Genomic DNA, 18130 nt, shown 5'->3' with positions numbered 1-18130 from the left:
GGTATTCTATCTAATTTTTCATTGCTTAAAATATATAGGAACAGTTGGTAACAAAACGTGATCCGATCACAGTTAAATTGATAGGAAGCAACTTTAAGAAAAATATTTTCAGGAAGCGCATGAAGCTCAATTTCTCCACTTTCACTCGCTCTTAATGCAAACAATTTATTGCTGCATCTGTAAACATTGTCTGCTTAAGGCTAACATACTGTTTTTCTCTCAGATCTCTGATAGCAATGCTAATGCCATTGTGCTAACACCATGTGCATTTTTTCACCTGAAGCTTGTTTAAGAGTTATTTTACAAACAAGTCACATTTTAAATTGAAAAGCATGTGGAGAGCCTTAACATAAGACACAATCTGCAGCAAATTAAATTTATGCCATCATTTCAAAATGACTGAACAAAATTCTATTATGCTCAATCATGATGACTGCTCTCTGTACAGTTACCTATTAAAAGTCATTCTTCTGCCTCAATAAAAGTTGTAAATTCAGACATTTTGAAAAAATGATAAACTACAGGGTTTTCAATGAGCATTTATCCTAATAGCCATATACATGTATTTTCATGTGGGTGATGTTCATTCACATAAGTACTAGTTGCTGCAATACCTTTCCTTTGAAGCTGTAATTTAAAACTAATTAAGGCACGGTAGGAGCACAAAGAAGACAAGAACATTTCTATTATTATCCATCAGTTTACATTTATTGAGAAAAACCATACAAAAAACATTATACAGTTAACGTGTACCCATATTACATACAATGCCAAGCTCAAAACCACATTTTTGTAAAGCATTCAATTTACCTCAAGTCCAAGCTGCATCTCCCTAAGACACTGTTCCCATCACAGTTGCCTTTTAAAGCCAATCTTCTTTTTACACACGGGTAGTTTCTGCAGAGAACACTTTTCTCAGGACGAAAATGCATTTCACATGCACACAAGAGAAATATTTGTGCATACATAAGAGTTTCACAAGCTATTACTAGGGAAGAGGGAATCCTGTCAACTGTATGCTTTCTGAAAGGCCTGGGGTCCTCCCTTCCTCCCACCATTTTCAGAAAAAGGCAAAATAAGAAGCTCTTAGCATGCAATGGAAAACTTAAAAATCACTTTGGAATAGAACAGGGGAGAAACAGTTTCTATCATCCAATAAAATACCACCAGAAAAACAATGAAATATGTCAAGATAGGCTGTACAAGTTGAATAATGATCCTGTCTGCCTGGTCAATTTAAATAGGTGACCTACGGTCATGTTAGGTTGAAGATTACCCACCCGATATTTTACTTAATGTCCTATTAACATATATGCTGCAGAAGGCTATATGAAAACATTTGTCCTACTTTGAACTTTATGCTTCCCTTCAAAACTTTTTATGTTCTTCACATTCTACCTAATTTTTGAGATTCTAAGGGGGAAAATGCAAGAAACATTTCAAGATAGCTTTTATTACATTCCTAAGAAAATCCCATCATCTTTTTGGATCAGGATAACTCCAATAATGTATTTTCTGTTTTCCCAAGAACTATGAATTTTGAGAGAGTTGAAAAATAAACTCTAAGCTTAGTACGAAACAGCATGCCTCTAAGCCCATCAGTGAGAAAGCTGAAAGTCAATACACCAAAACCGCTACACACTAAGGTAAGAAACTCATCTTCCACACCCTAGCAACGTTCCAAAAAACAGGCTTTCTTCTCTATTTCCTTCTACTGGCTAAACTTAGCAATTGAAAGACTGTTAAATACATTTTAGGAACAACAGTTGTAGAAAAAAAGTACCATGTAAAAAGAAGCGAACAAATGACTCACCCCAACACTAAATTCATGGAATCAAAATCCAAATGGGACACACCTAACTTTTTCTTGTGTCAAAAATGAAGTCAAGTTACACATTAAACTACAGACCATCATACATTAAGTAGCTTGAGAAACTGAAGCACAACTATTAATTTAGTTCAAAAAGTCAATATATCTAAGCTTGGCTGTTTAGAAGAATATAAATTAAAATAGATTGCTTATTATTATTAAATCACAGTTTAAAAACTTAACAGATTATGGAACATTTATGGTCAAACAAATAATACTTTAAAGAATGAAAAGTGATCAAAACAAAAATTATACCCTACACCATTATGTATGGGATACATTTCAAATCTGTTATGTTTTTGCCAATTTTACCTTCTACATGGAGCCCTTCTATGGTCCATGCTCATCGGCTCACCAATGGCATACACTCAAAGGATTCCTCTTTACTGGTAGTAACTATCTCAGGACCTGATTCTATGAGCTATGATTTGGTGCTTGCAGCATCTTCAGCACTGTGTGTGAAAATGAAGGCAGTATTTTTGAATATTTTTCTTTAATGTACAGATAAGCAGGACTTTTGAAAGAGGAGCAGCACATTTTAGAAACAGAATAATCAACAAACAAATAGATGCTGCTTTACTTTAAGCTAAAAAAGGAAACAAAAACCTGTACCAGACCATCTGTAAGACATACAAACATTTTAAACTATCAAAATATACAGCAATTCAGTTAAAGTATCATGAAACAGGATACACTGACTGCTATGTAGATAAAATATTATTTGCTGTACTGTTAACATTTAACTGGTGCACATGCTTTTCCAAATAAAACATACTCATCTGTGAAACTCTAGAATCTATTTTCCTACCATGTCAAGTATGAGTAAACAAACTAATTTATCTAAAAATTCCACTAACACACTGTAACTGTAAGACAACTTATCAAGTTCAGTGATAACAACAAGAAGTTATATTCTTTATATTTAAGTCTTACGTGTTTGAGCGAGAACAGTGCCCTACTATAAAAAACATTTGTGAAGGCTGTTGAAGTTTCTAACCAAAGTAATTCCTGCATATTTTAAAGGTTTTGATTCTTTAATTGCAACAAGTAACTATTTGAGGAAAAGTAACAAAAAATACTTATTTTGCTTAACTTCAATTAATGCAATCTACTAATCTTTTCTAAAAAAAAAAAAAAAAAAAAAAAAAAAAAAAAAGGATACATATTTACCTAGAAATAGAAACAGTTGTTTAAAAACTTAAAAGACTTTCTTTCCACTGAAATGGAACCATGAGTAACAATGCATTTGGGAAAGCAGCAGATTGCTTTTCAATACACAACCACAAAGATCTCACAGGGACAACATTAATGTACTGAAATATTTAAATTTATATACTTCCTTAGGTTGTGCTTACCTGTTGCTTTTTTGCAGCAGAACCTAAGGTGGAAGGTCTGGGAAGGCACTGTGAAGTATAAATAATTGCACTGTTTGCAATTAATAAAGATTTTATACCTTAAATGAATCAAAATCAACAGCCTCCATTTTGTGAATGATAAAGAATCCAGTGAATTCAATTTTGCTCAGTTTAGTACATCATAAATGCACCATTCTATAAGGTTATCTACAAAATACCATGCAAAATATCTGAACTATTAAACTTCATACCCTACACTAAAGATAGCAAATACTGTCCTATCCTTTTATAAGGTACCAGAATAATTCCTAATTGTAAAAGGGATAAAAATAATTCCTTCGATTTCTACAGCACAAAACATACATTGCTAATTACCTGAATAAACTACTTCAATTTTTTCAAGCCTTAACTTTTACTTCTCTGTGCAGCCACTCTAAAAAAATGTATTCTCAAAGCAACAATATGGTGTTCCAAAGGATAAAGCAAGTAACAGATATAGAATTAAAACATACCTATATCACTACATATCTTCAAACTAACTGAAGACAAAGACAACTTCTGGCTATCAAGTGGTTCCAAAAACTTCAATGTTATGATATGCATACTTTAATATACTGAATGATACAGCCGTCTCAAAGAGTACTATTACTCAGAAACAAAAACATGATTTTCTTTAGCTATTGCTGAACGTTTCACGAATACTTACCCACAAAGCTCACATTATGTGTATGTAATATGTATATACACAAACCTATGTTTTTGAATTAAGAAGCAATTACGTTTTCCTAAGATATCAGCACTGTATTCCAACATAATATTCACACAAGTATGGCATTTTCATTATGTGGAACATCGACAAAAAGATACTGTTGCAGTTCATCAATTTGTCATTCTGATGTACTTACAGTGCAATGCTCCTTGAAGGAACAATCAAGGATGATACACAGCACAGTCCTCCTCACCCCTATAGAGCTAGTTCTATACTGGCTGGATCAAACCTGCACTTCAACAGACAATGGCAAGACAGACTGTATTGCATGTAGTCTAATATATGCAAAGAGCCAATAAATATGCAAAGAGCAAACATAGGATTTCAAGAGAATCAGACTTTTAGTATGAGCATTAGAGCAGTAAGTTTCAAGTATATTAAAAAAAAAAATCAATTGATTCAAATACTTGTCTTCAGTATTTACAAAAACAGAAGTTATCTGCTTTGCAGGAAGTTCTCAACCACTCCCCACCACTCAAACAAAACAGCGTTTCAAGGACAGATGCAATTTTTTTTTTTTTTTTTAAAACTACTATGCATACCATATTGACTTTTCTACACTGAATTTTGAAGTGGACTACTTCAAATTGAAGGCTTAAGCACATTACACTTAAAATAAATGTTATAACTAGTCTGAAAAATCCTTAAAATAGTTATACAGGAACAGTTTTGAAGTATTCAATTAAGAACAGAAGCTCTGTTGTAAACAGCTGTACAGGTCTGAAACAGTGGTCACATATAAAAGGAAATTTCACTGTTAATGCAATGGAAGTATGCCAAAAGATCACTTTCTTAAACACATGCAGTTTTAAACAAATAGAAAGAAAATTAAGGTATCAAGATTATTGGTGCTAGGCAGCAACACACAATGAATGAAAGAGATCCTCCACCTATAACTATTCTGCAAGAGGGGAAAAACATGCTAACAACAACTTCTTAAAACTCTGCAAAGTTTCGGGGGAAAAAATCTCATTTCTGTACAGGTACCTTGATTCAGCGTTGCAAATCAATCCTATAACTCTTTAAATACCCACATATCCAACTTACCGACACAGGAGGTTTCATATTATTTATTGTAAAGCACAAAACAGGCATTTTAAAAGTGATAAAGAATACATTGAAAAAGTACATTTATATCACAAAGCATCGACCACATAATTGCAAATACATTTGCTGGAATGTGTACATCTACACTAATACTAAAAACAAACCATTTTTCATTTCTACACAGAAATATTACCTCCTATCAGTAGTGATAGATATTTTGTACATTTTCAAAAACACTACTTTTTTTTTTAACCAAACAAAATTAAGATCTTCATCAAGGCGTCTGCATCCATACATTTAACAAAGGTTTTTTCCCCCACACAATGAAGCAAATACTGTATTGTCCACTTCTTATTATTGGCCCTGTGCAGAAGAGATACATAAGAGATACACAAAAAGTTAAAGAAAATCCTTTAAATTGAGCTAACTCAGGAGTGAAGCCTTTAAGAAAGAAAAATTGGTTAATGTAAATGGTGGTGGCTTCTTGCATGGTTTTCAAAACCCTGGGAGGAGAAAGTTTCTTTTTCTTTTTTTAAAAAATCAAAATCACCAAACATATGGATAGATAAAGAACTCAAGTTATCCGGTAATCAAAGTCATCTATTAATTATTCTGATAGTTATTTTGCTAGAAAAAAAAAAGAAAAGATGCATACTCCAAAGGTAACAAAGCAGGAGACATGCAAAAAAATATCTGTAACCACTGAAACAGAAGCCAGCCAGAAAAGCACATTTAATAAACTGTACCTGTGGTGCTGGAGGATGTTGTGGCATTCCCTGTGGACTTGTCTGGGCGTAATATGCTGCCTGTTGTCTGTAGTACTCAGCCCATGCCGCACTGTAATCTGGCTGACCACCTGGCGGAGCTCCAGCAGGCGCAGGAACTGCTTGACCTACAAGTATTTACATTTATATAGCTTTGCTGATGCAATACAAGTGAGAAAATTTCAAAATCTCACTGCCTAACAAATGTCATTTTGTTTATCGCAATATTTCTTGAAGGCTTTTGAATAGCCTTGTGGTTGCTCCTTTTGAACTAACTGCTCTTCCCATTATTTTAATGCAGTGATGCCCAAACAAAACCAAGAAACCATTAGGACAGAAAATTCTCACTCTTGAATCATGTTCCAGAGCACTAAGTGTTTAAAGCATCTGATCAAAACTATCCTAGTCAATCAGTAGCATTTATATTGAAATACAGGTCAACAAGGGAGATCAGGTCATCTGCCTAGACTGACAGGATTTATCATATTATACAGGCTGCATTACTTAATTCAGTAATTCATTCATTCATTCTCCCAATTTTGGCACCCTTAATGTGATTTTGGGGTTAGTACATGTTACTTTTTTCAAAAGAGCACTGATGTTTGTGAACATTTATTCAAAAACAGAGTATAGATCTGAAACATCTCTCAACCCAAGTTGCAAGTTCCAAGCCTCTAAAAGTAAGTGTAAACACATGCACGCAGCTGAGAACTACCAATCCTTCCAACAAAATCAAGCTACACCTTAAAAACTTTGCAAAGGTGATAGACTAATACACCAGGACTCTGTAATGCATCAAAAATATTACGGCTCCAACAACAGGGGAGCTTCCCAAGAACAAGGGCTGAAAGGTTTCAATCCTATCCACAACCCCTCACTTTTTATTCAGGTATAAGATCACTGATCACCCTTCTGCAGAAAATGAATACAAAGGATTCTGAAACTGCTTTATAGGGTATCAGGTTGTTTTTTTGTTTGTATATTTTTAATACTTTTACACAGAAAATTCACATGAAGAGGACTAGTCACCCACACTTCTCTTACATGCATGTCTTTTCTCCCAGTCCTCCTCAAGTGTGAGCTGGGAAGCCAAACATTTGGGAAAGCACTATCCTGAATGTCTTCAAAATACTATCTTCCTTTTCCAACCATCTCTACAATTTATGTATTTTTTCCACTTACTCTGTAGATATATTAAAAGAAACAACATCATCTTCTCCATCAGTTTTTGAGTAAAGCAGTAAAGCAAATATTTCCCAGAAAAACATTAGAAGTTCAGAGCTGAAACCACGTTACAATCTACACTTTTGATCAACAATTTTCACCTAAACTATCTTCAGTATGGTTTCTAATTATCTCAGGATGCACTTTTTCCAAGTTCATTATTAATCTATGACATCAGAATTTAGGTCTGAATCCAGTTACTAAAAATCTAAAGCATTTTTTACGCATTATGACCCAAGAATCTTTCAACATTTAACCAGCTATGCTAAGAAAGTGCTTAAATTCAAATAATATATCAAACATAGTAAGTTTGACATCTACACTTATTGCCCTAGAATGGGTTAATAAAATCTTGCAATATTTTAGCTGCACTGTTCCTCTACGAAGTATTGCAAGCCATTCTGAAACTACACATGGAATTCAGCAGCTTAGTCAAAACCTTCTGAGTGCACAGAACTGCACCGGAACATGCTCATTAACATCCAGATTCACCTGGAGCACTAATAAGTGAAAGTGATTAACTGTATTTAAAGGCAACATAATAAACACAGAATATCTCTTCCATTAAGGCAGGCTAAGAAAGAAAACTCCAGAGGATTCTACATTTCTTCCACTTCTCAAACATGGAGGGTGATTCTAATAAGGGAAAGCTTTTCTTTTCCCTCATTCATGCTACAATGCTGAGGAATCATTAAAGAATAGTTCTACCGTTTTATTATGATATCTCTTTATTACAAATCAAGACATCAGTATATTATAACAACTTTAAACAATATATTTACAAACTCCTGTAGTGACATACAGATCATTTACTAAAGTGTCACTTCGTGCTTAGTGGGAACTGCCATCCTTATGAGATTTTTAGGGCCCACCTATACTAATCTTCATTTCAACTCTTGTAGGCAGAAGAATAGTATGCCTTTAACTGAAGACAACAGCACCGATATGTCTTCAAGAGTTAAACTGCTGTCTTATTAACTTGTAATACACTAAGGAAGTTTAAAACAAGTTGTCTGCATTCATGACTTCGGGTACCACAAAAATAAAAGGATCTGAGTCACCTACAAGATCCACATAGAGTAACTTACCAGTGTGGATAAGTAATGTCATCAGTTCTTCAGTCTTACTTTTAACTGTATTTGTTACTCAAAGCAATAGCTCCTGAGCAAAATAAAGGTTTGAAACATAGGATGGATTTTGCCACTCTATTTCCAAGTTGGAAACAGGTTATTTTTAAGTCACTCTTATACACTTTAAGTCATGGGCAAAACACATGCTCTCTGTGAGTAGCTGTGTCCTATCACACAGGTAGGAAGTCACTTTGGGTAGTCCCAAGTTCCAGTTTAGTTTTCTGAAACGACACTTGGAAGTTTTTTTTAACAGTTGTTTCTGTAATTATCTCTGCTGTGGAAAAAAAATGAAACTGAGTCCAAGAATGAACTGTAATTCCTACTTTTCCCCTTTTGCAATAGTTACCAGAAACAGGACCATTAGACAACTACCAGAAGAACAGCAGTAGCTGTATTTGGGAGAGTGGAGCCCACAAGAACTTGCTGATGGAATGCCTTCCAATTTGTCAGAATTTTTACTATTACTAAACACTGTTAAACTTCAGGCAGTGTTTTTCCCTGCCTCCATATTTAGTGCTAGATGGGCAATCTCTGCTCTTCAGCCCCACTTGTTCAGTTCATCCTCTTTTCTAAGTGAATCTTAATTGAAATTACATCTTCCATCTCAACATTTTTAACATGCTGATGAAGCAGGAAGTTCTCATGATTTATAAACACACTTTTCAAGAGTGCACATATCAAGAGCTCCCCTTCAGGCAAAGATCAGAAAAATAAGTGAAGATCAGAACTACTTGTTTTTCCTCTTAGATATCTGAATTTTGTGTTAGAATTTATCAACTTTGAAATTTAAGAGCAATTACTTACATTTCCTGATGGTTCCTCTTGAATTAATATTCCTCTTTGGACATGCTCCCAAAATCCTTATCAAAACTCTTTTTACTAGCTGGTATTTAGTTAGAGCACGTGCAAGACTAGTGTAACCCAAACTTTGCTTTCCAGAGATAACAAGTAAGAACCAACAAGTTAGATTACTCTTAAAGATAATGAAATACCCTAGTACTTTGCATTGAAGAACATGAGCTGAACCAAGAGACAGTAAATTTAGGAAAAAACACCAAATGCAAAACAACAGCAACAGAAAAAATGAAACAGGAAGAAAAAGAATTTCCATTACATCTTAAAATCACGTGTTTAAAACTTCTATTGCAATTGTTGTTTCATTTTTCTTGATATACAATTCTTGAAATATCCCTTTAACTTTTGTGTTTCATTTTAACACTGTGCCAAAATCAGATACTACTGTATGTTTGGTCGAAGTGAGATCCCAGAGCACTGGTATGTATTCATAAGGCCATTAGTCCTCTGTATACAAATCTACATTATGCATAATATCCAGGAGTGGTCACTATGGCCAAAACATTGACATGCAAGACCTTACCATTATTTAAAAGACCGTGCCTTCTGCCAATGCATCAACAGCACATATTCTTTCTTTATTCAGTAAATGAGGAGCCTTGAACTTAATGTAAATTTTTTTTCAATTCTTCAAAGTGAAGCCAAGCAAAATATTTTTAAGAAGCTAGCAATTATACATAAACCGCAGTTTAAAATACGCGTCTTAAATGCTGCAGAGCAAACACAACTCAAGGAAGTGTATGATGTAAATGAAGGTTAGTTATGACATTTAATACCTTCATCACAGAAAGCAAATGTTAAAGAAAAAAGATACGTAATTTTAACAGAATAGGCAACACAGCTATTGAACAATAAAATCAACAGCTTCATAAAAAGCAGACCTCCAAAACATACTTTCATACACTTAAAAATACTCAAATTGAAGCATCTAAAACGTATTGTTTCCCAGTCATCAAGTAGAGACATTTAAGTAGTAAATGTTTTGCTAAAGCTGATTACTAGCATCAATACAAGTAAACGCCTTGAATACTATTTTCTGATTTTCTTCAAGGTTCAGGGATTTTAGATGCTACAGTTCGAAGACAAATGGACAATGCATTTTCTTTAAGAAAAAAAAAAACACATCTAATGAGTTACGCAGATCTATAGCATCTTACTATACAACATGGAAAACATACACACATACCCATTTTTTTGTAGTACTCCTCCCATGCCTTTGTATAGTCAACCTGTCCTGCTGGTGCCGGATTTGGTTGATCTCCTGAATTAAACAATAACAACAAAAAAGGTCTAGATAAAACTACAATTTCTGTTTATATACAGACATAAAAATCATCACCTGACTTTTTCAGTAACAATCTCAATTATGTTATTCAAATTTGACCCTAGAAACCTATGCGGTCCAAGCTACTACAAATACAAATGATTACTAGAAGAAACCACAAAGAATTACTTGAAGCGCTCAGCATATGTTCAGAATTCAATTGTAAATTGTACATCACTCACAGTACAAAATACTAATTAAAATGTGTTAAGCCTCATGCAGACTGTAACACAAAAGTACATACTACAAGCAGTTTTCCTAAAACCACTGAAAGTGATGCAACAGTTTAAGCAATTGACAATTAACTGTTTTGCTCACTCTTTCACTCGTGACTGACCTCACTATAAAGATGCAATTAAATCAGCCCAAGCTACTGGAAAAGTATGCCTTTGGAATTATATTACAAGACATATTCAAGATTACCCTCAGTACTGCTGAAATGAAGAATATCATCAGATGAAGGCTGTAAGCAACAGTTTCCCAAGAAAACAAACCACCACAGAATAAGTTTACCCAATATATGAAGACAGCAATAAAAATAATAGTTCATCTACACCCCCAGAAAGGAGCAATTAATTCATTTTATTAAACTGCTACCTTGCCCATTAGTTTGGGTTGTAGCTGGTCCACCAGGAGGGGCTGCAGGTGGTGGCTGTGCTTGCTGCTGATAGTAGTGAGCATAGTAAGCTGCCCATGCTGCTGAATTGGGATCTGTTCCTGGCTTGCCTATGAAACAAAAAGTAACCATTTACAAGAGTAATATGAACTGAATGCTGCTCTCAACTTACCCTGTTCTTATGCACTTGCATTTTCCTCCAAGAGAAAAATTCATCTAAACCAAGTAATCACATCAACCTGTTCTTTTTGTTCTGGCACAAACTTTCTGTCAGGTTTCAGACAAGCATATGGTACAAGCTAGACTTTCATAGGACTGCTGAGATAATATCATTCTAGAACCCACACTACTATAACACCATTTATTAATTTTAAAGGTGATATAAGCAGAAACAGTCTCACATTTAAAGTAATCATGTTACTCAATGGCAGCAAAAATGAATCATTCCAGCACCAAACAATTTCAGTGGTTTCACTTTCATTATAGCCTCACACTAGCAATTCCAGCACATGCATGCTAAATACATATTTCTGAAAATAGAAGCATACAAGTCTTACTACGCATTTGCAGTGTTTGATAGGTAAATCTTAAGGTAAAAGCGAAATACAGAAACACAGCATTTTAAGAACCTGAATTCTCATACATGGCTATAAAGCATCACTGTTTACTTACAGCTTTTTAGTAAAAAAATGATTGTAACACTTTCATCTTCTGCAGCTATCTCCATGCTTCCCTTATTTTTAACTACATCTAGGTAGGCCAATGATGGAGCTTCCTAGAGTCTTATTTCTCTAACGTTTTTCACATATAGCCTTTAGGAACGGTTATTCTTCTTGCTGAATCACACAGAGATTGATTACATTAACAGACTGGCAAACCACAGAAATTGTAAATCTACTATTAGAGACCATGACGTTTCATAACACAACCAGTATCTTTTAACACCATTTGCATCCTTAGATAACAAAAGTATCTGCAAATAAATGGGGCCAAATGATGGAAAAACTTCACATAGAACACAGACAACAAAACGTTTTAGGAACGAAAGAATATTCCCCCAAACCAAAAACAGTTAAGTCAGTGACTAACTGAAGAGAAATAAAAATATTCCTTGAACAAAGTAGAGACATGAAACAACAAATTTCATGCAGTATTTCAAACGTAACCAGATAAAATGCATATAATAGATCAGCATACAGAAAGCAAAGTTAACAGGCTGTTTCCCTTTTAGAAATACACTGCTTGCATTGACAACAGTGGATGTAAGCAATATGCCCTGGCACTGCGCTCAACTTTTCTGGGGAAAGAGGAAGACTGTCAAGGGATAATCTATTATGCATTACAGGAATGTTTCCACACAACCCAAACAGTTACATACCCAGCTTAACACATTTAGTTACTGAACAAAGTGTACAGCAGGAGGAACCACATCTCTTGAACAGCTTGGATAAAGAAGCAACACTGCTCATGACAGATGCAACTGATATTGGCACAGTGTCATTTAACATAAAACTAACATTTACTACTCTAAAGTTACCTGTAAATATATAAAAAAAGCCATTGCTTGATTCCACCCCACACCCCTTGGTAGCTATTGCTCTAGAATAGAAGAACACTGTGTGGGATTCACTAAATCTCCAAAGAAATCTGGTAACTAGCTCCACTGTCACGTGATACAAGCATGATTTTGGAGAGCGTATCTGAAAAAATGACTGCAATAATCCATTTATTTCACTGAAATAAGTGTAAAAACACCTGTACAAAAATTCATTCAAGTAAATGCTAGTCAAAAGAAACACTGACTTCAGCTGCACCTAGGAAAAACTTAATTAGATTTGCAAGACAAGTGTTTATCTGAAAAACAATGATAAAATCATCAAGATGACATCAAGATGAGTGTTTGTCATTTTTCTTACGTATCGTTATGCAGAGAAATAATTTCATAAAACAAGGAAAAGGTGAGAGTGAAGAAGACTGCAACATTTTGAGAGTGGTATTGCATTAAATGACAGTTGGTAGGCTGAGAATTCAAGTCAAGTCACTTTGAATTATTTTACCATTAAATACTGATAACAGGCATTTTTTAATACTAAATGGAATACATGCAGAGCTACCATAGAAGTCTGAGAACTGAAAATAGAGATGGTTCTTTGCCAAGAACAGATATATAAAAGAATTGAACATGAACAGAACTCTGTAGATTTCAACATTCTCCAAAGCCCTATCCTATTTCACTTTTGTCAGGACCAGTGGCTATCACAAAATATTTACTCCATTTAAAACAAAAATCAAATTGAGGTCTTTCAGTTGAAGTTCTGAAGAGGGTCTACCTCAAACAAATGAGGTACAAGTGACTCAAGTATCTAGCCTTACCATGCCTTCTGGGACTGCAGTTCAGTTTCCCCACTTGCTCTAGTCCAACCAAAGGAAGTAACTCTTTTAAAGAAAGTCAGGAGACTAAAACTTCGAGAAGTTGTAATCAAGAAAAAAATCCTGATTTTGACAAAGATAAACAGAAGTAGAAGAAACAGATTCTCCAAAGATGGCTTTCAGAAGGAAATACAAAACCATTATAAGCAAAGCCTCAAAACATAATCCTATCCACTTTACTTGCAACAGTTCAACAGAAGTTTTAATAGTCAAGAAGGATTGAGCAGATCTGTGTACCATATTCTGAGGAGCAATTTCATATACGTGAACAAAAACTAGAAATACATAATACAGCATACTGGGCAAAGTCAGGATCAGGGACACTGTTCAAAATAAAATAAAAAGACTCATTGAGTATTAGGAAAGAAAATACATCCTAATTAAAGAACTTTATGTAAAAACAAAAGCTAATCATATTCCATTACAAGAATAATGAACTGATTTGCACAAAAATCAGTTAAGCAAGCACCTTGTAAGAAGAAGTAGCATAAATTGGGAGGCAAGATCAAAAACGTTCATTAAAGAAGCATATTCCAGCTGTGACAACTCAATTTCAACAAATTAAGCAACACAGAAGCATAAAACATATAAATTGAGCATCTATAAAGAAAAACCTGAAGAACAGCAACTTTTTCTGATTTACCAGCGTAACACAAATGCATTAAGAACACACATTTGTAAGGACAAAGTGGATTTTACTGAAAGCATATCACACTACAGTAAACTGTTGACATTTCTTACCTGGATCTGGCGGATTTGGTGGCTGCCAGTGTGGATAAGCATTTCCCCATCCTTGCGGAGCATATGGAGCTGGAGGACCACTATAAAACATCAAGTGAAACACAGTGAAAGCCAGTCCCAGGATCACTGGAAAAAAAGGAAACTAGCTGAAGCAATACTTACTGAGGTGCAGGGCCAGGAGGCCCTGGATTATAAGGAGCTGGGTTATATGGTCCCATGGGAGCACCAGGACCTGGTGGCCCAGGAGGTCCATGTGGGCCAGGAACAACACCATGGGGTCCATGAGGAACAGGTGGACCCAATGGATTTACAGGACCCTGTATAATGGAAGTAGAGCACAGATGAAAATAAACCCCCAAGTCCTTGTTCTTCTGCAGTTTAGAAGTATAAATCTGAACCATTTAGGAATAAAATCCAAAAGGTTTGATGGCTCTTCAATAAAGACTGGAGAGTCAAGTCTTTTTTGATAAATTAGGTTTATAACTAGTTATCGAATACACTTAAAAGCAGCTGTGTCAGCAATAACTAAGTTGCATTTATTTCAGTTTTCTTGATAAAATGATTTTACAAATAAACATGGATTTTTCCATAAGTTGTTTCAACAATGAAAGGACGTCACTGTTTAAAAATAAACTGACATGTCTAAATCTGGCTAATCTTAATAACTACATGTTTATAAGATCAGGTACAAAAAATAGGCTGTCAACTTGTTTACATGCATACACATGCAAACAAAGTACGGTACGTTTTAAGAACTGTACCTAAAGAATTAAAACTGCACCTAAACATACCGAGACTGAAATACAATACCTGTAGTTTACTAGTTTTAAGAACACCGAGGATACCTTTGAAGTTGTCAAATGTTTTGTTATGTACAAAGTGGGCATCTTCAAGAACACATTATTAGAAAACAAAAAACTATACTACACTGAATGAAGTACCTATTTCAAGCCCTTGTTTATTTGCATTTTTATTTTAATTAACTCTGTCCTAACTGAAACCAGGACATAATGTTATCTTAAATTAGCAGTTTTATCACTTTAAACAACACAATTACCACTGTTTATTATAAACCATCTAAACTATATAATTCAGAAGTGAAATAAAAATCTCCAAAATGGATACTACTCTATTTAGTCGTAATAGTAAAAGAAAAAATACTTATACACTTACTCCAATCTTTTCTTCTATAAGTTGCCGTGCATAATCTATTTGCTGGGGTGTTCCACGGATAGTAAACATCTTCATGTTTGGATCCGCATTAGGTGGAGGATTTCTTTGAAGTTCTATTCTAGCACCAGACTGCTGGCTTATGCTTTTGATAGTTTCACCCCCTATAAAGCAATACAGAGCATTTATGATATGCATTAAAACAAAAACACTAAGATTCAGTCAAACTAGAGAAAATCAACTATATGGAAGTTTAAGAACTGATAAGTAACCTATGCCATATAAGAACATTATTCCAATAACACAAAGAGCCTCTTTGTTGTGGGTAGAGCCCTAATTGCAATAAATGAGTAAAAATATTTAAGACCGCAGTGTTGTTACTCAGAAAAAAAAAATATTCCTACAATACTGTTTTTTTCCTGTTCATGTAAAAATATAAGATTAGTCATGAATAGCAACTGCTACCCACAGTTACCAGTAAATACAAAATTAAACCTTCCTGTATAGTAGTAGTTAAGATTTTCTGCAGTGCACTAAAACCAGAAAGATAAATTCCCCTGAAATAGTTCCTCCTCTTACAGAAATCCAAGAAGTTACTTGTATCATTAGCAGGCACATTTTCAGAACAGAGGTCACTTGGCATTTTAAAAAATTAAAAATAACAATAAAAAAAATCAACCCGTCAGGTCAAGAACTGAACTATGTCAGCCTACTTGTTGTGTCTGGAAAACACATTACAAAAGATTAACATTTTCATTTAGAAGCATACAATAAATTATTTTGAAAATGAAATTCTATGAAAAGCGATCATTATAATAGACACCTGTAACATTTCTTATGTGTGATTCCACTGTAAACACCATCACCTTAATATACGAAAATTAGTTTTAAAAGTGATTTACAGATGCAGTAACTCTAGGCTGATGAAGCAGTTTCAAATACAAGTTAATTAAAATATCTATTTAAGAATCTACCAAACACTACCAATGTAGCTTACTTTTTATTACTATTAAAAACACAGGTTAGAAAAATTGATTGCTTCTTGATACTGAGGTATGTGTTTTGATGAGGAAAGGAATAATGAACAGAATAATTCTCTTTAAATACCTCTCTAGCATGGTGTTTGTATAAACAGGAAAGATTTATTTATTTATTTATTTTTAACTACATACAGACACACACGCATATATGTAAGATACATTGCCTTTGCCAATGATTAATCCAGTTTTGCCAGTGGGAACAATAAAATTGAATTCCTGTAATCCACCAGGAGGCCCCATGTTCCAGTTGCCTTGACCTCTACCCCTTCCTCGACCACCAGGTCCTGGTCCACCAGGGTTGCCAGCCTAAAAAGAAAAAGCACAAATTAACACATTCTATGAAAGCTACCCTAAACCAATCACTAAAGCCAACATGATACTTTTGCTTGGAATAATCACACAATTTGTTAAGAAAAATCTGATGTTATTACTCAGTTTTAATAAAGTACATCTAAAACATAATTCAGGTGTTGTGTAAGATCTGAACAATTCTGCATACAAAAGACAAGTAAGGAAATGACATTCAAAAAAAACAGGAAGCTTCACACATACAAAGGTATCATTTTTGCCTGCTTTCTGTAAATGCAGTGGTGGGGTCTATCTTGTAATACGCATTTAAAACCATCTTTTAAACACTGATTTCAACCTAAAAGCAACAGCATATTGGTTATTAATAAGAGACAACAGAAGCAGCTCTAAAAAGGCCAGACTGAGCACCATGTCTATGGATCCATATTACCATTGCCATCCTGCCACTCCCAAAACTGTAGTTGTAAAAACTTTCATATTCCAGACTTAACTTTGAAGGAGATTTAGATACCACTACATTACTTTATTGTTATACTCATTTTAAAAACATTATGTCCTTCCGAAAGCCAAACAGGAAATTTTAAATGTTAACATGTTAAATATTAAAATGTTAATACAAACAATGTTAAGCATTACCCAACCTGAACACTTCGAAGGAGATCTGTAATAATTTCTGCAGCATGTTGACATCTGTCAGGAGGCCCTGTGATTTGGGCTATTCTATCTGGAGTTGTTCCATCATCTGGAATAAAAATGAACTATTCCAGTATATGCAATCCATTCAACTTGTATTAAATCACAGTAAATTATACATGTATTACCAACCTGGCTTAAATTGGATTCTAACACCGGCATCATTCTGTATTTTTTTTATCATCTCCCCATTTCTTCCAATTACAATACCTACAGCAAATCGTGGTATTGGAACCTTAAAAGAGAACATATTTTTATAAGATGTTGATGATGCAAACATTCCTACAAAATACACAAAATTTAAGTGGTCACATCTTAGACTATTAAAACTAGGGCCAGCTCTGTGCCACTTCGGGCTTTTTGAGGAGTGCGTTTTTTAATACCAATAATTAAGACACAAACTCAGCGAATTCTGAAGGAAAACATCAAAAAAGAAACATCCTGTGTACCGCAAGTTTATAGTGGCATCAATTGAAATTATGCTTCCCACAAGCAAAGAACAGAAGTTCTAATGGGCCTTAACCACAGATTCTAGCAGATGGAACTTTCAGCTTCATCTCTCATGAACAGTTATTAGCTCATGACTTGCATAATAGGTAGAATTAAATATTCTTCTGTAATGGGCCAAATTTCAATTTCCATGACATCCATCATTATGTACTTAGTCATAAAACTTAAGACTTAAATTGTTAAGACTTAAACTCTCCAGCTAACTGAAGCTCTTCAGAACTGCTGGTAATATAAAGTGAGTACTGCACACCATTTACAGGCAAATCTTCATCAACAATCAAGT

At 34.4% G+C, this 18130-nt stretch overlaps 1 protein-coding gene across 25 annotated transcripts in view; it reads right to left on the bottom strand.

Annotated features, from left to right (window-relative positions):
- Positions 1-18130, bottom strand: part of FUBP1 (far upstream element binding protein 1) — a 37000-nt gene that overhangs the window by 11099 nt on the left and 7771 nt on the right. For 3 of the 25 annotated variants that reach the window (XM_072042167.1, XM_072042172.1, XM_072042176.1), the window contains 10 exons: positions 17470-17572; positions 17286-17386; positions 16500-16641; positions 15299-15459; positions 14288-14442; positions 14126-14205; positions 10930-11064; positions 10201-10272; positions 5788-5933; positions 3226-3273 (listed from right to left, as the gene is read on the bottom strand). In XM_072042167.1, coding sequence (XP_071898268.1) covers positions 3226-3273; positions 5788-5933; positions 10201-10272; positions 10930-11064; positions 14126-14205; positions 14288-14442; positions 15299-15459; positions 16500-16641; positions 17286-17386; positions 17470-17572 — 1143 coding nt within the window. The other 22 variants (XM_027463762.3, XM_027463772.3, XM_027463771.3 and 19 more) reach the window with 18 other exon arrangements.

Source organism: Anas platyrhynchos, chromosome 8, assembly GCF_047663525.1.
Source record: "Anas platyrhynchos isolate ZD024472 breed Pekin duck chromosome 8, IASCAAS_PekinDuck_T2T, whole genome shotgun sequence".
Classification (NCBI taxonomy): Eukaryota; Metazoa; Chordata; class Aves; order Anseriformes; family Anatidae; genus Anas; species Anas platyrhynchos.
Note: the sequence above shows the minus strand (reverse complement) of the source record. Positions and strands in the feature narration are given on the sequence as shown.